General features: G+C 41.2%; 1 protein-coding gene across 3 annotated transcripts in view; it reads right to left on the bottom strand.

Moving 5' to 3' along the window:
* KATNAL1 (katanin catalytic subunit A1 like 1) overlaps window positions 1-22,955 on the bottom strand; it is a 52,676-nt gene that overhangs the window by 11,538 nt on the left and 18,183 nt on the right. For 2 of the 3 annotated variants that reach the window (XM_005516295.3, XM_088051967.1), the window contains 8 exons: window positions 22,689-22,857; window positions 16,502-16,626; window positions 15,894-15,999; window positions 10,649-10,807; window positions 9,717-9,843; window positions 8,614-8,748; window positions 6,167-6,293; window positions 1,477-4,667 (listed from right to left, as the gene is read on the bottom strand). In XM_005516295.3, the coding sequence (XP_005516352.1) occupies window positions 4,469-4,667; window positions 6,167-6,293; window positions 8,614-8,748; window positions 9,717-9,843; window positions 10,649-10,807; window positions 15,894-15,999; window positions 16,502-16,626; window positions 22,689-22,857 (1,147 nt within the window). In that variant the 3' untranslated portion in view covers window positions 1,477-4,468. Of the gene's footprint in view, window positions 1-1,476; window positions 4,668-6,166; window positions 6,294-8,613; window positions 8,749-9,716; window positions 9,844-10,648; window positions 10,808-15,893; window positions 16,000-16,501; window positions 16,627-22,688; window positions 22,858-22,955 lie in introns of those variants that run through there. The other variant, XM_088051968.1, reaches the window with a different exon arrangement.

Raw genomic sequence — 22,955 nt, 5'->3', positions numbered from 1 at the left:
GCTCTGTACTGCACAAAAGAAACTCCTCTATTAAAGGTACTGAACCACCATGTATGTAGTAACTGGGTCACAAGAACAGGTCACAACCAGCACACAAAACCAGGCAGGATCAGAAGGCAGAGAGGATCAAATGTTCCTGTGCTGTAGGATGCAGGAACACCACTTCCCGCTGCAGCTCTGTTAGCTGTGATGTGTGGCAGCTGGGCTCTGAACACAGGTGACTGAGGCATTCACAGTGACAGCCAAGCTTTCATAGAGTGCTCTAGTGAAACCCTTAACACGCACAGGGAAATGGCCGCATGAGACATTCTCTGAACTGCACCATCGCCCTACCTTTGCTATCAACAGCAGTCTGCTTTATTCCATCAGAGCACTACTGAGCCTACTCTTGTCCATTTTGGCTCCACTCTGCACCACAGTGCTGCCTGGTGGACAGCTCACACAGAGGGGGCTCAGCTGCTGCCCTGCTGCTGACACCCACTTCACACCATGCACAGCTCTAGACTCCCAGGCTCCCTGCCTGCTCCCCGGCAGCACAGTGTCACCTGCATGTTCATCACATACTTATCTGTCACTACAGCTCTGAAAAAACATCTCAATTCACAATCTGAGGGCGGCTTATTCCCACAACAGATTAAAAAAAAAAAAACAATTAAAAAAATCACTATTTCTTTGTCTGCTTACACACCTCTTCATGCCTGGATTGTACCATGAAGTCTTTGCTCATTTGATAGAGGACTTCTTTACGGCACACAAGCTCTTTCATCTTTCCCATGATCAGAACAAGTCAGTGCACCTTTGCTATTTCAGTCTCTTTTAAACTGGGGTGAGCTGAACTTTCTATGCAAAGATTTGACCTCTCCTGAAATCACCTGATCAGCATTTCCCTTGTTCGCTCTTTCATGTTTGAAGTGTTATGAAGCACTGGAAACTCCATTCTTTCATAAGGAAGTTAGTGAGAAAATTCAAATAATCAACTCAGTCTCAGGAGACATGGTGTCTCTTTCCAAGTTTGAAAGCTCCTTCCTAATACAAGTTTTGCTCTTGAAAATCTCCTGGTTAGCAGGCAGCTGATGATACAGCTTCTCTGGAGCCTGATTATACTTTCAGCCCAGGGGCAAGTAATAAAAAATGCTGCCTGGCTCTGAGGTCTGAATCAGGTGCTAACACTGAACATCTGCTGGGGCCTCTGCTCTCCCCTACCCTCCCTTCCATGTGCTGGGCATTGAAGAATTCTCCATTTTATAGCTTGTGGCAACAAAAGGCCAATTTAGAGAGAAAGCATTGCTGACAGCTTTATCCAAAAACCCCAGACTCTTCTTTAACTGCTCTCCATTCAGGACATTGGTGAAAGAGCACCATGACATACTGAAGAGATCCACATTGTATGGCAGCCTTTGGAAGCAGTTAGCAGCAAAGCACTCACAGCCCCACTCCAGCGAGACAGACAGATTCTAGGACACATTTATTACTTCATACAACCAGATCACGTACTGTACAAAAATTAACAGTGCCACCCAAGAGGGCCTTCACAGATGTTTAGAAAACATGTAAACACAGCTCTAAAACATGTTTTTTATGTAATCTAGGTACAACTATTGAAGCACCACCTATTGTGTGTGCGTATCCCCACGTGTGTGGACGATCTCCATACCCCAACAGGCACAGATTGAACAGTGTCACAGCAGGCTGTGACATGCTCGTACATTGCTCTCCAAGAAATCCAATATGCTTACAAAAGGCTTTCCACCAGTGGGACATGAACTGGTCTTACTTTGAGCCATAAACTCATCCTTTGGGCCTTGAGCTGCTGCCACTGTTGGCTGCCCTTCCTTCCTGGGTTGCTCCTTGTTGCATCCAATGCTGGCTCCCCTGGAGTTAATAACCCAGTCTCCAAGCACACCAGGTGGGTGTGCCAGCATGACTTGGTAAAGATGAAAGGGTCAGCAAGCAAGGACAGCTCCCTTTCCTGAAATGTCTCAGCAGGGAAGGGATGGTCTTGGTCTTCTGGGGTGCCCAATCTAGTAGGCCCCAAGTCACAGCAATAATGCTGGGCACAACCATCAGAAACATCTACTGCCTGAAAACTTCCACTTTTCTGTTCTGCAGCTGTAAAGGATGAATGGACTTGTACAGTAAAAACATTTCTGGGGTAGAAACCATGACCTTTAGAGAAAAAGACTGCAGCACCTGAATAATTCCTACTAAAGGGAATGCCCAGTACAGTGAATTCTGCTTAATAGCCAAGAGGGAAGTTTAATGCCTTAAGGTAGAAGGTTCATCAAAGAGCTAATGACTGACATTTACACCAAGTGCTGTGCTTTCATCAGCAGGAAGGTCACTGCTGCTTGCAATGTGAAACTGAGCAAACTGGTACATAGACCCTACTAAGCAGCAACTGCTGAATCTCAGCACCTCTCTTGGACAGCTGAGTAGAGCTGTTACTGGCATTCATGTCAACTCCCTTCTACATCTTGGTTGTGTAGATTAAGCTCCTTGGGCAGCAATGGCCTCTTTAGTGAGAGATCCCATAGTGCTAATCTGGCATTGGTCACAAAAGATTCGTGTAGCTTTACTAATTTCTACTGCAGTCAAACAAACAAACAAAGAACAACTGTAGCAGCCTACAGCTTCATATGGAAAAAAATGAGTCTATAGCAATATTTTCAGAGCTTTCTCTCTAAAAAGGTCCAGTTATTCCCCAGGAAGAATTATAGAACTATTAAGGTTGGAAAAGACCTCTCAGATCATCATATCTGACCATTAAGCCAGCACTGACATGTTCAATACTAAGCCATGTCCCCGAGTGCCATATCTACACATTTTTAAACACTTCCAGGGATGGTGATTTTTACCACTTCCCTGAGCAAACTGAGTATGTGATATAAGGTTTTTGCCTTAGTGGTTAACATGTCATGGCCCAAGAGACCAGTGTTCTGAATTACTGACATTATTGGGAACTTCTGTGAAGTAACAAAAAGGAACAAATAAGGATATATTTATATTCCCATTCAATAAGAGGTGCTGTGTGTTTCTTACTCCAGTTCACTACATCTGTCTGTGCCACCAGGAGCCTCAGCAGAGAGCTGATGGGTTGAATACCTGCAAAGCTGCAGGGCAATTCACATCAACCAAGATACTTAAGGCCTAGCTCACAACATCACAAAAAACTTGAGAGCTTGCATATTTCTCTGTAAATCTGGTTGTTTGACCACTCCTCCACATTCCTACTGCAGGAAACCTCCATGTGCCAGGCTCACAGGCTGAGTCTGTGAAAAGCTCATATAGTCAGTGTGACAGGTATACTCTAGAGAGGATTTCTCATGCTAGACTTTAGAACCCTTCTCATCACTGCACTTGTATGAGGGAAGGGAAGAAACAGTTAAGAACATAAATGAGATCATACAGATTATTTTCTAAATATTACTAAAGCAGTAATATTTATACATTTTTAAGAAATCTTCACCAAAAAAAATAAAATTAAGCATGAACAGTTCTACAACATAAACAGGTACAAGTCTCATTGCCTAGTAATGCTAGGAAAATGTTCATATCTAATCAGAAGTGGAAGTTCACAGCCAGTTGTTTTAAGGACAGTCTTATGTTTTAAATACAGCCTTGATATTAGTGTCTTTACTGTATTAAACTCTTAGTACTAAAATAATAATAATAGTAATAACAATTACATTTAGATAGCACAGACAAAGCACAAGAGAGTATATAAGCATAAAAGTGCAAGTCATAACCTAAGTCAAAGTGCCTACTGGTCAAACAGGTTCAAACTATGTTCAGAGAACAAGCATAAACCAGACTGAGAACAATCCATGCCTTTTTCTTTCGCTCTCATTTCCATCAGAAGTCATTGCAGGTAACACTGGTAACAGTCTAAAGTGACATTAATTCCAAATAGAAGTACACGAGAGGAGAGTCAGGCCCATGTCTTGATGGAAAACTGATTCTCATTTCCTCTCTGTAATGCCAATTAATCCACAGGTTTTGCTCTGAATATCTGAGCACAGAGAGAAAGAATAATAACTTGGATGCCACATTCAAGGGAGGCAGAAGCAGCACTTAAGAGCAGGGGGTACAGCAAGCCCTTGTCTGTTCTTCTGGAGTCACATGCCCCAGCTGATTTATTGAATCCAGTCATAAAAAATGACTAGGAGGAAGTTAAGTAACACTGCTCTTCATTTGAAAAACAAAAAGACTACCCTCAGAAGTATGATTTTTCCCTTACCGTTTGTCTTACTTTTCTACTTCAGAGATAAAATACCTTTTACAATATCAGCTCATTATTCTGTTCATTCCCTTTAAAGGCAAATAGCTTAAAAGATCCTGTCACCAGAAATGGGTGGGATGAGGGCAGAGGCAGACCTTTTATTAAACCTTTAAAAAGATTTCTAACTCATTTTGAAAGTGAGAACAACAAAAACCATAAAACTCCAGCAAAGGAAAGCTGTCACTGAGATTAAGCAGATCCAAACTCCGCCATCCATTTTTCGTACTTCTCCAGGTCTGCAGCAGAAACAGATTTGGAGATTTTCTTCAGAGCCAGCTCAAAGTCCCCCTTGGTAACCGGCATCTGAAGCTCTTCTTTAGAAAGTGCACGAATCTCTTCTGGAGTTAAGCCATTAATACGTCTTCTCATTGCCATTAAAGATGCATCCCTGGAAACACAGGACAATGCATGGGAGCTAATTGCTAGCAGAATGTGCTGTAAGCCTATGAATTTTGATTGTATACTCTTGCTAGAAACCACTGGCAGGAACACTTAAGAGAGCATTTATTTAGCATAGAAGATGCAGTTCACATCTTTCGTAGCTTCCATGTTCCCAGATCACTACGTTAATTCAACATAAAGAATGCATTGGCACCAAAACCCATTTAAGCATATGGTAAATGTGCAGAGATAATTAAAACTATAAAACTGAAAACCTTTTACAGTGATTCATGGAGATGAAATTTTACAACTTTGGACAAGAAAAGGGCAGGGTGGGAGACAAACTCAAAGACTTTTTTTTTAAAAGTAGTCTGTATTTTATACTGCATTCGTTTTAGACTTCAACTTTCTCCCTGCAGCATAGCCCCAAAGGACAGTCAGCAAGGGTTAAGAGTGCAACCCAGCTTGGCTGCCGGATTGTCCATAGCACCTGGATGTGTGAAGGGCAGAGCAGGAGGCATGAGAGGCAGCATCACATGGCCCTGCAGTGCTGAGGCCATCAGTGCCTGTGGCTCCTCATGCTCTGTCTGCTCTGTGACTCCTGCCCAGCTCAGATCCTGTCAGCCTGGCCCATCAGCTTGAAGAACACTGCCCATTTTCTCACACCGTGGCCCACAGGCAGTCTGGAATTACATTTCTCTTTCCCCAGGTTTTTCCCAGCAAGGGATAACACAAGCCTTAGGGAGAGCAGGTAATTTTGCTACTACGTGACACACACTGAGTTTTCAAATACATGGAGTGATTTCACATTTTCAGAAAGGCAGCAGGGGAAAAAGAAAAAAGATTCCCAAGCCATGTTCTTACAGGATCAGTTTCTCTTGACAAGATTCTTAAGGGACACAGACTTCCTTCAGAAAAGTTTCTTCAAATACCTATCCTTCACCAGAAAAGACTGATTTGTAAAAAATGAAACAAATTTTGGGAACAGGATGCAAATAAATTAAATACTGATATTATAATCTATATCTCCCTTGCACCTAGAAGATTCAGGCAGACACCAAGACTCTGCTGCACTGGAGGCTGTGCAAATATCCAACATACAGAATTCCCAAAGAAGTATTCTGTGAGAGGAATTTTTTGGATTACAGAATTCTAGCTCTTAAACTAATAAGACTTAAAAACCCCAAACCAATCTGCTTTGCACTGCATTAACAAATGCAGACAGCTCCAGTAAATGCAGCCAATTGTAACACAATTGTAACACAAGATTTGCTCAGATAATTTTTTTTCACTTCAGATCCAGGAAAACCACATCTTACAGAAAGCCTTCATGGTCTTTGGACCACTCCACATGACAGTAATATGTGAATACAGTAAATACATTTGGGCCTCAAACACAGACACTGTGAGCATGGCTTCAGCTGTAGTGGGTATTGCTTTTTATCATATAATGCAAATGATGACTTTCCACAAAGCTCTATTTGCAAATTAAGGGCAATGAAATACCTGCAAACATTAGTGATGTCAGCACCAGAATAGCCTTCAATCTTCTCAGCAATTTCTTCAAGGCTGATATCAGGATCTAGTTCTACTTCCCGAAGATTAATCTTAAGTAGTTCTGCTCTGCCTTTTGCTAGAATGTAAAAATATTTGTTTGAAGACTGGCAAGAGTTACATTAAAAAAAGATGTAAACACAACTTAGATTTTTCAGTGAAAAGTATGATCAAAAGAGTTCAATATAAGAAAAGAGAGAGAAAAAGTCGTAGTGAAGTGTGCAATCAAATACAGTAAAGTATTTGGTTAAATGCAGTATATTAAAACAGCATGGTTGAGAGATATTTGTCAAAGTGATCTGTCATTAAAAACGTCTGTTATGTCTCAGGTGATAAAGCATTTGGTCACATATTACCCAATGGCACAAAGGCACAATCCCATAAATGTCTGTTTCTTCTCACATCCCTTTGGATCCACTCCCTATTCAAGGGTTTGACTGCATATTATTCATAGAGTGTCATTAGAACTACAATAAGGATTCTATTAAAAGAGCTTCAGATGGCACAAACCCCTTAACAACAGGCTGAACTTTAAGCATATGTTTAAGCACTTTACTCAGTTGGGACTCAAGAAATCAGCTGAAGCCTGATAGAAAACAGACACATTAATACAATAAACATATATTAATATATTTTCAATACTAATGTCCTGGTATCCCACTTTCCCACCCAGATGCAGCATGTGCACAGTGATAAGCAGCTGTGTAAATGAGCACTTACGCAGCCAATTAACCATTTCTCTTGCAGAGGGCATGTGCATCTGTGCATTTGGGTACATATGTTAAGCAGCCTAAGCTTGTAAGAGGGAATTCACATTTGACAGCTTAGGTCTCCATGTTATTCTGCACAACGGTGGGAAAGAAGAGGATGACTGGTTTCCTGGCTTTCACTGTGCAGGAAAAATACACCAGCTCAGCATTTTTGTTCCCCAAGTGATCAATTTTTATGACCTATAAAAAAGGACAACCACAACAGATGAAGTAGGAAAGGCTAAAAGTCTTCAAGAAATGTCCAATAAAACACATTATGTTTTATTCATTGATGTCCTTAATTCTTTTTTTTTTTTAACTTTTGAGGAAGGAGAAATACAAAAGAAAATAGAAAGCTTGTCTAGAGCTCCTGGTTTTGTGTGCTTTGCAGAACTGTCAAGAGCACAGTTATCCATCACACACAACTGGCACTAGCTATAAAACGGGGATTTATTATTTAGAGAGCACAATGTACACACAGCATACCTGCAGTGAGTATCCTGCATCAGGGAACATTCTTCTAATTGTTGCTGTGGGGCTAAGCAAGTCCGTGCAGCATTTTGAAAATTAAACACTACAGAATATATGCTTGCATCAAATTCCACAATATACAGGTGTATATATGCTACCATACCACTTTTTCAGTTCAAATGCCTGACTACATCAAATCACACATCACAGTTATAAAAGCATCACTCAGACTTGCCCAGAGCAGCACAACATTCTTACTTGTGGAATAGATACAACAGAAACTAAGACTGGAAATAAAACCAGATCACAACTTCTATGTTGTCCAGGGTGTAATACACTGTGTTAAAAAACAATCTGGTTTAATTAGAAACAAGAGGAAGAGCTGATAAGATTTTAAACTAATTGGTCATAAAGACAGGCATCCTATTAGGAGCTGCTACTGCCTGTAAGCTGCAAAGACAAGCTGTAGAACTATTAAGTGTCCTTAGACCTGCTAAACTCAATCACAACCACTGTCACCACGGACATGCATCTTGTTATCTTGAGTGCTCATGCAGGGAGATGAGGCATCCCCTGTACCAAGAAGAGACAGAGCTATGCAAACTTCAAGTGATAGGAATCTCAAAATTAATAGGACAGGTGAATGACAGCTAGAAAAGACAATACAAGCTGAGATGTCTTAGGGCAGGAAAGCAATCAGCCTGCTGCATTCTGAGTGACTGGAAGCACAGTAATAAAGGCAAGCAAGCAGTGATTTGCAATGAACTAAGCCTGTAAGTGAAAATTCATGGATCCACTTCTTTCCATTTGTCTGCAAGGGCATGGAGTGCATTTGCAATATTTGTGAACATGTCCAAAGGCTGCCTTTGATGATCACTCAAGGACTGACTGTTAAACATTTAAAATAATTCCAGGCTCATTAAAACTAACTCTCTTTCAAAATATAAGAACCCATCAATAGCTTGAAATGAAACGCCACAGCTCTTTGTTTTTCAGCCCCCAAGCAAGCAGTATTTTTCTTTTTCTCACTCTCTTTAAAAATAAAGCGATCCAGACAAATGATTAACCCCTGAATTACACTGCTCATCAAAAACCATCAGGGTTTCTCACAACAGTCCTGCAGTAATCCTAAACTCATCTTGTAAAGAGAGGAAAGGAAAATGGCCTTATCAAACATACCTGTGGGCAAAGGTATATAAATCCTCTTCTCCAGTCTCCGTCGGAGAGCTTCGTCAATGTCCCAGGGAAAATTTGTAGCAGATAATACCATAACCATCTTGGAAGGGTCATCATTTTCCAGTGCACCACCTACCCCTGCAAGCACAACAGTTCAGAGCCATTTTAATCCAGAGCTCTTATTAATTGAGATGCTTGCTGAGAAACACTGCACAAACAAACATAGCCTGGACAAAGCTAAGTAATAGATCTCTATAGTCCTGTATCCCTTTCCAAACTTTCCATAGCTAGGTGTCACAAGACCATCATTATCAATGAAGGAGAGACAGTTCATTATTTTGCTGAGTCAGGAGAGAGCTTTCTTTGGCAGTGCTAATAAAAGAGCCATATGTAAGTGTAGCCCTACTAGTCCCACTGACAGTGCTATCTCTGTCGAGTCTGGTCATAGAAGAAATAGGAGTCACTCAGCTTACCAAGTGAGGACTGCAAAGAGATCAAAAGCTTTCCTATCCTGAGCTTACCACAATGAACCTGCAAATTTGAGAACATTTTAAATAGTAGTTTATATACAGTAGTTTATGCAGCAGTTTATGACAGCTGCAATATAAAGGTGGCTATCAAACCTCTACACCATACAATATTCCTCAGATGGTCATGCTTGTTGTGTGCACCTGCACAAAACAGGTACTACGTCTGACTTAAAAGGGTAATATTAGCTGCCATCATAGACCAGAGCAAAAGCAGATCTCACAATGGGGTTCCACAGTTGGAGACTCTAGCAAAGGGCAGAATTTTGTTTAAACTGAATACAAATTAAATACCTGCATTAAACTGCACAAATGTCCATTATCTGCTTCTCCTGGAGTCTGTGTCTATTTAATATGACCTTTCAAGTCCCCCTAAAAATAGCCATTTTAGAAAAAATAAAGTAGAACATCCTTTTCAGTTATCTGTTGTTCAACACTCCAAAAATACACTCATCTCAAGTTCTGCCTCATTTTTCTCTTATCTCTAAAGCCAGGTTTTCCAGATGGCTCAAGTTCTTACATTCCCACCTGTAAAGAAACAGAATCCCAGCCCCAAAGCCAGATCTAAGCATTTGTTACCATCCATTTGCACAAGCAGCTCTGACTTGACTCTGCGACTGGCCTCGTGTTCATCAGACGTGCCTCTGCGGCTGCAGATGGAATCTATCTCGTCAATGAAGATGGTTGTTGGTGCATAAAACCGTGCCTTTATTCAAATGAAAACATCACTATTAAGGCTGCTCAGCAAGCACAGGCCCTCATCAGACCACAACCCAGCCCTTCTAGACATACTGCATACATATCTTCCCTGACTGTCACAAGAGAGGAATTCAAGACCTTGATTTACAAACTGTCATATGCTGAGGTTTATACACTTTAAATTGTACTCCTTGGGTGAGTGTTGGTTGGCTTTCCCCAGCAAATGACATTGAAAAGGGGAAAAGAAACACTACCACAACAGGATAGTTTTGTTGACACAACACAGGCAGTTTTCATGTCCATGTTTTGGGCTGGTGAGGGTTAAGCATAAGCGAGAGTGCAGTGAGGGTCCCACAGGTATAGTCCACATGGACATGTCCTTCACACACCTTGCATGACAGACTGCACCTACAGCTTCTCTGAGAGGCTTGTGACCATCATTCAGAACAAAACCAGCACTAAAGTATGTATTGCTTCTAGAAAAACTGTTCCAAATCCCTTCCAATTTCAATTCTACTTCATATGGGATTGCTACCCCCTAACCAAACAAATACTGAGTTTCTGTTGAGGTGACAACTCTCTATTGAGTCTGGAAAATGCTATCCTAAACATGGGTGATGAACCACTTCCTTCTTAATCCTCAATAACATACCATATGTGGAAACCCAGAAATTATGGTTTTTTCTAATTGGTTGAGGGGGTGTCAGTTCAGTGAACTCCATGCTTCCAACATGCTACTGGAAGGGCAGGAAACCAGGAGTGCTGTCCTTTCTCACCTTAATGAGCCCCAGATCACCTCATCGAGGACATACCATTTCAAACAAGAGACGAACCAGCTTCTCAGACTCGCCTCTGTATTTAGATGTCAGTGTAGAGGAAGACACGTTGAAGAATGTTGTCCCACATTCTGTAGCAACAGCTTTTGCTAGCATTGTTTTGCCAGTGCCAGGAGGACCAACCATCAGCACACCCTGAAAGGTGAGAACAAAGGTAATGAACAACAAAGTAAGAAAACTTTGCCATTGGTTCTCTGCACAACATCTCGAAATGAGTCAAGATCTGTATTTAAATTAATAACATAATTCTCATCAGTGGAAAACAGAAGACAAGTATCCTTCTTTCGAGGACAGTGTGGAAGTATTCTGCCATTTCCTCTTACCACTCCACTAGAGTCAGAACTACAAAAGCCAGTAACCTGCTTGCACCTAACATCTAGGAAATGGACAAGAGATTTATAGCCTTGCTCAGAATCAAACAGAGTTTAGGCTTGAATTTAGGCCTTTCTCAGCTCACAAGGGGCTGCACAGGCAGATGAAGACAGTAAATTCTTTTTTTTGGAACAAAGGCCCCTTCAGAAGAAAGTTTCACAGAAACCAAAATACTTTCACAGTAAGTTGTGTTCCCTCAGTAGAGAAATTTTCTACAGAAAAACATTTTTCCAAAATATCCTGACAATATGTATGAATCTGGTTGATGTTTACATTTGCATGAGAGCATTCACTGAATACATCAGTTTGATTTTTGTTTAATCTCCCAGTCTCAATGTTCCTATGACCACACTACTGCATCACAAAAATTCCTGGATGAAACACCATCCTCATCATGCTGTTGGATGACTGGACTGCACTGCTATTCCTGTTTTACAGATAAGCAACTGTGGTTCATGTGGACTGCTGCTTAGTCCCACAAAAGCCTAATTTGAACTTCAGTGATTATTCAGAAAGCTTTAAACTAGAAATAATTTTAAGTCCCTGTTTGGTATCCACATCATCAGACTATCTTCCCGTCTGTGGGCTCTAAAAGAAAGAAGCACAGGTGTCTGCAGCTCAGCACATTTACCCATCATTACATAAACAGGTTTTTGGCTTTACACACAGTGCTCTCAGAACCCATGTTAAGATTGTATCACTAAGATAGGTTAATCACTCTTGATAATAATACTAAATACAGCCATCTTTATGGGTAGTCTTTCCAACGCTTTAAGCAGCAGTGCTGGAGAAGGACAAAACACTGTTCCATGTTCTGCAGAGTACTAGTATAGGACCCTGTGATTTTAAGTAAATCAGTGAAAATGTAGTGGTCAAGCATCTTGGGTTTTTTTCCCCTCCCAACTGCAAGATCTTATTACATGCTAACAAGAGTTTCCTAAAATTGTACTGTATTGCAGGGCTAATCAAATTAGCTAGAGTTAGAATTGCACATCATAATGTGCTTTGCAATTAATAACTTACATAAAATGCCATAGCAATAAAATAACAGTTAAATGCAAGCCATATAGCAAATTAGATTTCATCTGTTCCTCACAAAAATTTACTTCAAAAAGCACGAAGAATGACATGGAAGAGATCTATAAAAACAAATCAACCGGGAATGCAATTATTCAAAAATGTACCATTCAAAAGCAATAGTCTCTCTGTACTCCATTTTCCATTAACTCTTAATACCTTTATTGCCATTTAATACTTAGCTAATGCAAGTTCAACATACATTCATCGGTAAATTAAGTCAGAAATGTTCACACACCATCTCTACAGCTAACAGTCCAAAGTCACTCCTTAGGCTGCCCAAGGTTTCCTATGCTCCAGAGCAGCAAGCATAAAACGTAAATGGACTCTACTTTTTCCCCGTGAACACTCAGACATTCCAGTCTGAGATGCTGCACAGTTATACTGATATTACAACAATATTGCATATACAGCTCTGGAGTGACTGTGAAAATTACTCAGCCTGTAATTTGCAGGTCAGAGATGACTTACTGTTCTGTCTGAGCTTCAAATGTGTTCATTTAATATTTTTTAAAAAGCTTCACTTCAATTCAAATCTCATTCAAAGCATGTGTTTGATAAACTGTGTTTAGTGCAGGAGCTGGTGATAGAGGGAAGTAATGACATTTTTGGGATATTGGTTCAAGTCTCCATTATTCTGGAAGGTCTAATCCTGGCTTCAGGTACACATGCTGTACACTGCCAAAATTGATGCCCGTCCGTCGCTTTGCACCTCCTGCTAAGTATTACAGGAAGCGTTACCTTGCACGTGAAACTGGTGCCATTATCCATGTGCATAACACAGGTGCAAAGCAGCCACACCAGGTGCAAAGTGAGGGGAAAATCAAGCTCTCTCAGGACAGAGACAATAGAAATATCAGTTAAAAAATAAAACAACAACAACAACAACAAAAAAAACTTGAGTTGGAAGCAAAACAAGATGTGCATGGCTGCAAAGAGAAACACATAGGATCAAGTTGCTCTTTCTGCAAACTAGGAGGCTGCCACTTACTATTTAAAATCCTTGACAAACACAAAGACTTCTTTATTCTTCCTCTAAGGCTCTATTAATCCAAAGTATTCCAATAAGAAGCTGAAATGCACTGCAGGGAGTAAGTGTTTTGATGAAATCACTGCAGGGTTACTTCTTGTTGTTGTAACAATCACTAGCAGAGCAGTGGGAATCACAGTGAGCAACCAGGCTTTCTTGGCAGAAAACAGTTCAGAGAAACAGAAAGAGAAAAACCCATGGACACTCAGAAACCCATGGCTGCAACTACACAGCACCTGTGTTGAATCAGGGAAGACAGCTGGCTCCTTTAGACAAGGCACAGTTCTCTGAATACAGGCACAAACTGTGAGGGCTGTCTTGGGAATTGTTCTCAGGGGAGTCTGAACATCCAAAACCAGCTTCAGCTGCCTTTTTCCCTGAATTATTGTCTTGAATTCCTAGGCTCAACAAATGCCTGCTGCTACACTGATTACTGCAAGAAACAGCCTTCCCTTCAATACTTCTCATCCTTATAGCACAGTCAGAGGTCAACAGTAGGGAAAATACATGCTGTTCTGTGTGAAAAATAAATTCATGAGAGTTACAGCTTCACAAGTCACCAGGGAAAAGGCTAACAATGAAGACTCTTCATAGCCTTGTCAGAAATCAATTTGCATTTCAGACTGAAGAGAGGAAATAATCTTAGAATCTTTTCTATGTCTACAACCACCTGGTTTTCAGAGTTGACACTGCTCAGTAGGAAAAGGTAGTCTCATGCAAAGAGATGGAGATTGTAACTCTTTAAATGACCAAGCTGTTGCTTCTTCATCCACTGCCACAACACTTGGAGACAAGGCCAGCGGCATTTTTCACATTTCTTGCAGTCTGCTGAAATACCTGCCTTAAACACAGATGGCCACTACATCCTCTATGCATGCTAAGAGGTGAAAAAAAAGCAGAGCAGATCTTTACTCCATTAGAAGATTTTGAATGCTAGACAGATGGGGCCCCCATAGTCTGTAATAAGAGTATGGATCAACTTCCCCTAAGCCAAGAAGAGAAGAAAGAGATTCAGCTGTTCAAAATAAAATCTCAGCCTGCACATGCAACCCACAACACCTAGGTTCTGTCTAAGACGACTGCTCAGTTAACCCTAAGGTTAACCACAAGATCACTGGCACTAACTGTGGGTACAGAGGAGCCCGCCAAGCCCGAGATCCTGGATCTCTCCTGGAGGCAAAACACCTTGTAGTCAGAGAGAGACAATGTATCGCTCCCAGGAGTCTTTGAGTTAGATATGTTAAACTGTTGTGTTTCATTGGTGTTCCCCCCTCCTGTCCCACCCCGATACAGGCATCTCGGGCTTCCCCCCGCCCCTCTCCTTCCCCATAAATATCCCGGGTTTTCCCCTGTTTGGTGGATTCGCTGTTGCCGGCACCCTTCGCCGAAGCTCTGCCTGAATAAAGGCTTGTTCCTCGGTGGAACGCTGGACCAGCTATCTCGTCCCTGCTTCCTGTGTTGCCTGCCCGCCGCCGCTGCTGAGCTGAGCTGAAATCACTTGACTATTGCTGAGCTGAGCTGGAATCACTCGACTGCTCGAAGCTGCTCACGCGCTTCAACCCAGCCTTTCTCAAGGCTGTCTCTAGAGAAGCCGCGGTGCTCCGGGCTTTCCGTCGCCGCGGCACTAACCACAAGCACTTCAACTCCACAGGTCTGATAGCCTGGTGCTAGGTTTGCACTGACTACGTGTTTGGGCTCTGTTCCTGCAACTCACTAAAGCCTCTGTGAATTCCTCAAGCAGCAATCTCCCAGCTCCTGCTGGGTCTGACCTAAGTTTAAGCTAGGGAAGCACAAGGACCAATCAGGAAAAGACAATACAAGTGGTAGTAGAGCAAAATCCAATACATGCTGCTGAACCAGCATACTAAACAGGAAACTACTCACATACACAGCATTCCCCTACACATGCCACTGCCTTCCACACTCAGAATAACAGACAATTTGCAATTGTCTCTTTTCCCCAGTAATGCTTCTCAGTAACTTAAAGGACTTTGTGTTGTGACTAGTTATTCCCCAAACAAGTGTCAGTCCAACACACATCAGAAGAAAGATAATTTTGTTTGCTGTTTACAGAAATGCTCGCCAAACTCCACGCTCATCTTCCTTCTTAGCTCTAAACAAGACCGAGATTGGGCTCACCTCTGGTCGATCAGCCTAGCTCAGTCCTGTATCCTTCCTGTTGCCTTGCTTGCAACTCCTTCTACTCTGAATTTCTCACTCCAGCTGCAACTATGCCCAGCTGCAAATGTAACTGCAAAGCTAAGTCACCAGACTGGCCCCCTATTTCCTTGCTTCCTTGTACAATGCAGGCTGCAGTTTGAAGTCTGAGTGAGAGATAGTTGAAACATTTGGAAAAAAACAGTCCAAGGACTGCTTTTTTCTGGGAAGTGATGACAACTGGACACCATAAGCCTATGTAGAGCTGTCTATTAAGTATTTCTGCTTCAGTCGATATAATCACTGTACTCACATCTACAGGCTGGCCTATAGAAAGTATTACAATAGCAACAAGCTATAAGTGAGTAAATAAACAGAAAATACTGTTTACTCTAAGGGCCAGATACACTTCCAGCTGTTTCTTTCAGTGCCTTTTACATGAATCATTATGACAGGATTTAATAAACAAATTAATGATCTTTCCCATTTACCTTTTTAGCCTTTCCTACAGGCATCCACACGTTACAGCAGGAGACACACACAGATAAAGCTTGCCATTTACTAAAACACCATATAAATTCTCACCTTCCAAGGTCTTCTGATCCCTTTAAAAAAATCAGGCATCCACATTGGAAGAACAACAGCTTCTCTTAATAATTTCTTGGCTTCTTCCAAATCTGCTATGTCATCCCTGTGCAAGATGAAGAAGCTTGTATAAGATTCTCATACAACTGTATTTCTTCTATTTTTATACAAGAGAAGTTGAAAAGCTTTTCACTTAGTACCATTTCTTTCAGCATGCAAGCATATGCCTCATGAGAGCATTCCTATCATATTGTGACTTAAAATTGAATCCACTTTTGGAAGACAGGGAAAAAATTATTTTCAACTCAAGTTACCCAGAGCTGCTTAATTAAAAATTGTTTTGGACAATGTGAACACCAAAGCGGTATCTTTAAAGATCTCTGGAGCATATGTTCATTTCAGCAGTACCTGTAATGGATGTACTGCACATATCAATTAGCAATAAAAGCTTAACTTTAATCAAATTAATAAACTGTTAAAGCAAAAGATCTCATTTTTGCCTATCTGTAGAAGATTATGTTGTCTCCCTATTTTAGGAGTTCAAAGATGGGTAATTTCTCTCCTTTTCCATGCTAGCAAAAACACTTGATTTGAGAAAATTCTCATACCAATGAATGCTTGGATTCCTTGATACAATGTCCCTTTCAAGAGCTTCGATCAGGTCTTTGTCGTAACCTGCTCCATCAAATTTTGGAATTTCCCCATCACCAAATTCCTGGGGTATTTTCTTTCCCTAGAAGTGAAAACCATACAGGCTCATAAGAATTACACAACTGACACACTTCCTCGCCAACCAAAGGCATGAATGCAGGAACAGCCTCACAAAGGTGGCTGTATCACAACTTAATGCTACATTAAGTCCTAGCTGAAGACCAGAGCATCCAAAGCATATTTTGAAGATGCTACACTTGCACTCTACCTGTCAGGAATAAACATCTGAGACTACCACCACCAAAAAGGAACAGGGAAACAGTCACACACAGTCTTTGATGGAGTAAAATCAAGATTCTCTCCCCTCTTTTCATTAAAGCCTTCCTGCTCAGCAATACCTACTTTCCACAACTACAAACTATGTCTGCCTCTCATTCACTGGCCAGCTTCACAAACAATTAAAATACTTTTAAAAGGTCATATTTATTTAAGGACTCCACTAAAAGCCCTGAAGGAGCTCCAAAGACACCCAGTCTTCTTAGACTACGGTAACTTCAGCAGCACACCAATGCTACATCAGTGACCAGGCTACACCCTGCCTCTGCCCCTAATGGCCCAGAGTTCCTGGTTAATACTGCCACAATGCCGTTCAGCTTTTGGGGGTGAAGTTACATTTTCCCTTTGAAGGATCAGGGCTCACGCTCCTCCTCTCTCAGTTCTGAAGGAAATCGCTTCCCCTCCCAGCATTCAGGGTGCCTGAAAAGCAGCTGCGCTGGTTTAACGGAGGAGGCTGAGTAGGGAGCTACTTTAGGACTCTTAGCTCAGCTTCTAAACACTACCAGGAGCAAGTTAAGGAATCCCAGCTGGCTGGACAAAAGCATCCTAGACGAAGGCGGGTTGAGAGGCAGCTGGAGACACAAATAACCTCGCAGTGGAAAAACAAAAAGGTAGCGATTACACCCCTCCCAGTTGCCGTTTGCCCACGATGACTTGTGAGGGAGTAGTTTGTCTTCCCACTACTTTTATTTCTTGCTTCCAAGCGAACTCTTGTGTTGTTTATTACCCCTAACTCAGCTTTTTGCAAAGGAAACGAAGCTCAGAGTTGTGTTTAAGCAAAAAGCTGGCGTAAAAAATGTAGTGGTCTGGTGTAAAAAGGAAACGGCAAAAGACACCCTGTGCAGTTTTCAAGATTCCAGGAGCGATAAAATGGAATCCAAATGTAACCATTAAAAAAAAAAAAAAAAACCAAAAACCAAAAAAAAACAGGACAAAGAAATGAAAGGTGTTTGCTGTCTGTTACATACTCCTCTTGCTCTGCAATGGACTGGCTTTCCTAGTAGAAAAAATTTTCTGCACATCACAGAACAATTGGTATATCTTGTTGCGGTTGGGTTTTGTTTTTTGTCCTGAGTGAAACCGCGTTAGGGCAGGACTTGAAAGGACTTGAAGGGCAGGAGCAGGAGCAGGGGCAGGAGGGCGGCTGGCTGCAGCACGCTGGGGCACGGGCAGCCCCGGGAGTCCCGAGCCCGGCGGGCAGACCGCGCACCGCGGCGCAGCTCAGCCCAGCGGGCCGGAACAGAAATCCAAGGGAAAAGGAAGGCCCGGGGCAGGAGGGTGTCGGCAGCCCCGGCGCGGCCGCGGGGCGGCAGCACGGCCCCGATCCCGGCCCCGATCCCGATCCTGCGGGACGTGCTGTGCCAGGGACCGCTGCTTCTCCTGCCCCTGCGGCACGTCTCGCCAGAAGAACGATGGAGAAGGGCGGCCAGCGGGCAGACGTGCTGTCAGCATCATATCGCATCATACAACGCTGTCATTGTAGCGTTGTAGTGACACTGAATTTTTATCTTTTTTTCTTTTTTTTCTTTTATTTTTTTTTCCCAGTTCCGGAGTTAAACCAAGATTTAAAGTAGTTGTAGTTTTCACAAGTAATAAGATTATTAATGCTAGTCCCAAATCGATCCAACCTGCAATTCTCCATCAGCAGGTAAGTGAGCATACACCAGAAATAATGATTTTTTAAAAATGTCACCTGAAACTAGGCAGCAGAAATAAGCATAATTTTTCCAGTAATCTCTTTGGGTATTACTTTAACAAAACAGCTTTAAATAAAATTGTTGTGATGACATCTTTCTAAGAAGGTATGCCAACAGATCAAGGTATACTGTGCTGCAAAAGACTGCTCCCACCCTTGGCAATCCCATCTCATAATTTCAGGTAACCAATATCTGTCTTAAACATTCAGAAATCAGCTGTCCTTTCCATCAGGAAGAGCTATTAGACCTGCACTAACACACTGGAACAACAAGCTTGTTTCCAAAATTGATGTTATTTCTTCTCTTGTACTAAGTTTCTACATTAGTTTCAGCAGTTTGCTCCTTGGTGTGTCCACCACACTAATATACTTGCATCAGGCTTGCATTCTGTCTTCATTTACCAAACCAAGTAAGTCTCCTTTTGGAACATAAGCTGAACATAATTACCCATTCACTTTGGCAACACTTTTTTTTTTCTCTCCCTCCTAATGTTAGCGTATCTTTCTTGGGCACGGTTGAACACAAAATACTCCAGATGTTTTCTCACCAGATCCTTCTACAATGGCACAGGTATCTCTCCTCTCTGCTGCTAACACCTCAAGAATCTGGGATTTTGTTTACTGGGATTTTGTTTACATTCACATCCATAGCATTATCATACTGCCTCCTTTAAGGCAACTTCAGCAGATTAATCACATAGAATAACCCTGAGGGCCATAATTGCCAGAACTGGACTCCTTGCATTCCTGTAGGTTCTTCCCATTGCATACAAATGCCAAATAACAACTGCCACGGGCATTCTCCATCTCTCACTGCCAAAGCCAAAGGTGGCACCTGCTTGTGCCTCACCCCAGCAGCCAGCCCTTCCCCACCAGGAAAAGGTAATGAGCCAAATGGAAGTTCAGCCTGATCCAGTTTCTGGATACATCCAAATCCATCTTCTCCTCTACTGCTGAGTTCCCAGCTTCTAGCAGAAGTTCTTTTTATAATTTCCAAGAACACAACTTGCTGCTCTGTACTGCTGAACATTATCCCATTTCATCCAACTCTACCTGTGCAACAGCCTCATTTGCCTCTTCTGGTGGTTGTGCTTCTCATCTTAGTGCCACAAGCAAATTCAGTTAGTGCATGTACTTTCTTGTGCCAAGTTCAATTGGCACAAAAATATTAATTTAAATACAAAACAAGAGTCAAAAATTAATTGCCAGTTGACTGCTACTTCTCCTTTCAATACTGCTTGTTTACTTACCCTTGCTGCCTAATCCCACTTTCCAATTCCTCTACACTACACACTAGATTAACATATTGCTTTCCATGTGGTATCCAGGTAGATTAAATTCTTTCTATAAGACATTAACTAGAACTCTAAAGAAAGCCCTGGAAGAGGCAGGCAGTTCCTTTGCTTAAGGAACCGTATTTCACTCTATTTCACTTTTCAGTTAGTTCCAAGTCTTTAGTTTTCATCCACTCTAAATTTATTGTAAAACATATAAAAACTAACAACTCCGGTTGCCTGGATCACTTTTCCTTTCCCTTTCTCAATAGAGGCATTGTCAACACAACTCACCATTCACATGGGACAGCATCAGACTAAGTAAATTTTACTGTAAAAATGTGCTCCTAGCCCTGCAATTTCACCTACCAGTTCTTTCAGTGTTTTCAGATGGAGATTATGCAGCCTTCCAGTCCCAATGAACGGAGATCTGTGCTTTCACCTAAATGCAACTATCTCATATCACAATTGGTGATGCATAGGAGGATAATCAATCAAAAATAATTTAATTTTTTAAGTCATATTTTCATTGTTGTTAATATTCACTTCACTGATATGGCTGTGTAAACTTTGGCTATTTCATATCTTTCTTAATATTTACTGTCCTTATCCACTGACCGTCTAATATAATCTAAAGAGTACTCCTAAAAAAGTGTTCCAGTGCTTAGATATGGTATTATGCGATTTCTAAAAGACATACTGATAGCATTCATGCTGCCTCTTTAAACTGAACTATTAAACAGAAGCTAAAACTCTTGGTAATGATCCAGAAGAAGGTACCCTGAGAACAAGCCTAATGATTTCTAGTGGAACTAAGAAGTAAAAAAACTTGAAAGGAGTATTTTAGGGGAAAAAAAAAAAAAAAGAAGGACACATGAGGATTTAGTGAATGGACATAATCTGGTGGGTTTAGTTCAAAATTATTTTATATACCACTAAAAAAGGTAATTTTATTGGCATAGTCGAGTTAAATGACTTATCCCAAGATGATTACTGTCAGGATGACAAGATGTTATGGTCTAGAGTGGAGAGACAGTGAAAGAAGGCATTTGTTTCAAGTGACACAGAGCATTTCTAAAATCTACGTACTATACTTATATTCACCTTGAAAAAATATATCATTACATTGTGGTATTATAGCCAGGACAGCATTTACACTATTACACTGCAATCAACATCTTAGGAAATGGATAGTTTATTGCATGTTCTAAGTAGTCCTATCCTAGCACCCAAACCCAAAAACTACAGAGCTGAAACATTTAGTAGGAGAAAAGATACCTGGTTACTTAATTTAAAGCTTCAGGTCTGCCCTATTATTTTTAACTGAACATGATGAGTTACCAAATCTCTTTGATTCGACATAACAGGCTACAGGGGAAAGCTGCTTGATGGTTCAAACTCAGAAACTGACAAACACTTGTAAACTAAGAAAGAGCAAAACTGAAAGGTAAATCTATTTTCATGCCTGTGTGCAAAATATTGGAAGTTGCATTAACTTCTTTCTCTTCCCACACATGGCTATTTCTTTTTTCATTCAAAATCTTTCTCAAAGGCCAATCATGGATCCCTTACAAGAACCATTATATAGCACATGAAGATTTGTAACCTGGGGTGTTTTTCAGTCACATACCCCAGACAAAGGAACTAGAATAACCACCAAGGAGCTAGACAAAGGGGAATACAAGAGCACGTGTATTGGAATTTTTTGAGGAGTAGACATATTTTCCTTCTGCCACCTAGTGACCAATTTATTCAGATAAGAGCAGTGTTTAAAATGTACCATATTAAATGAAACACCTTCATGACTTTTCCTGCACCTCACAGCAGTAGTATTGCTAATCACATTATTCCCAGAGACAAGCATTATACAAGTCATGTTGTTGTAGGCTCCTTATAGTAAAGCCCTATAATGCTCATCACCAGAAAGCTTGGAGAGCAGAGTTCAGCCTCATTAGAGATAAGACTTTGAAGGCTGCCTTACACAAGCACATCTGGTGAACCTGTCACACACCACGACTCCAATTCCCCATATAGCTGGGAAAACTTTCAATAATTTCACAGATCTTCATGAGATTTTTATAGCTTGCAGGAGGCACACTTGTTATTTTAAATCTTACTGATCCAGGGTAGAGAGATTTCTAAAATGCTTGATCTGTACAGTCACTCAGTGGCACTGCTGAAAATGTGCCTGGCCCTACCTTCTGATGGTAATAAGGGCTAGGACTACTTAATACTTTTCCTATGTATCAGAAAGCAATTTATGATGAAAAAAGTGTATCATCAATGCATTTATGTAACTGTTCTGAACTCCTAGGCATAAATTATATTATGGTACGGCAGAGGCAATGGTGCTGGGGAACTCCATTCATAATGCTTCAAGTCTAGGGAAGGGTACTGGTCTCACTTTTGTACTTTTTACATTAAGATTTTTACAAAAGCCCTGTATTGGATTCCTTTAAGGAAAAAACAAACCCCACCAAACATGTGGGAAAAGGAGCAGGAGGAACTTTATGCCTGAATGACACATAAGAGATTACAGACAAGCCCACGGTTTTCACTCAAAGAATAAGAAACCCTCAGCAACAAGATACTATTCTTCCCTCTCTGTCTTACAACAAGACAGAGCAAACATAACAGAACTTTTCTTAATTTTATGTAATTATTAATAAATATCACCATGATACGTGCTTTGCTCATGGGGGAAAAAGAAGGTACTAAGTTTTCCCATATGGGATTGTTGTGATTTTTTTATTATCTGCATTGAATGACTAAGAGTGCTTCCCTTTGCCACGAGCAACATGAGAACACCTCCCTGCCAAGTTCTTTTCCACTTCTTACCTTGTCATCTCTTCCTCTAGCTCTGGGTTCCCTTTCACGGCTGCCTGAAGATTTCTCCCCCTTGGAGAGAACATGTGCTCTGCCCGCGGGCCCGCGGGGCTGAAGTCCTGGGGAGTCTTTCTTCAAAGGTTTTCCATCTCGGTTGGGACGTTTTATCTGAGGTGGAGCCCTAACAACAGCAACCACAACAAAAACATGCTAAAAACAGTGAAAAAAAGAGCAACATTAAGAAGGAAGAATTCTAATTTACCTTAGTACTTTATTACT

The sequence above is a fragment of the Pseudopodoces humilis genome, chromosome 2 (genome assembly GCF_049639895.1).
Source record: "Pseudopodoces humilis isolate 2021_Gansu_Grassland_sample_001 chromosome 2, ASM4963989v1, whole genome shotgun sequence".
In the NCBI taxonomy this organism is placed as follows: domain Eukaryota; kingdom Metazoa; phylum Chordata; class Aves; order Passeriformes; family Paridae; genus Pseudopodoces; species Pseudopodoces humilis.
Note: the sequence above shows the minus strand (reverse complement) of the source record. Positions and strands in the feature narration are given on the sequence as shown.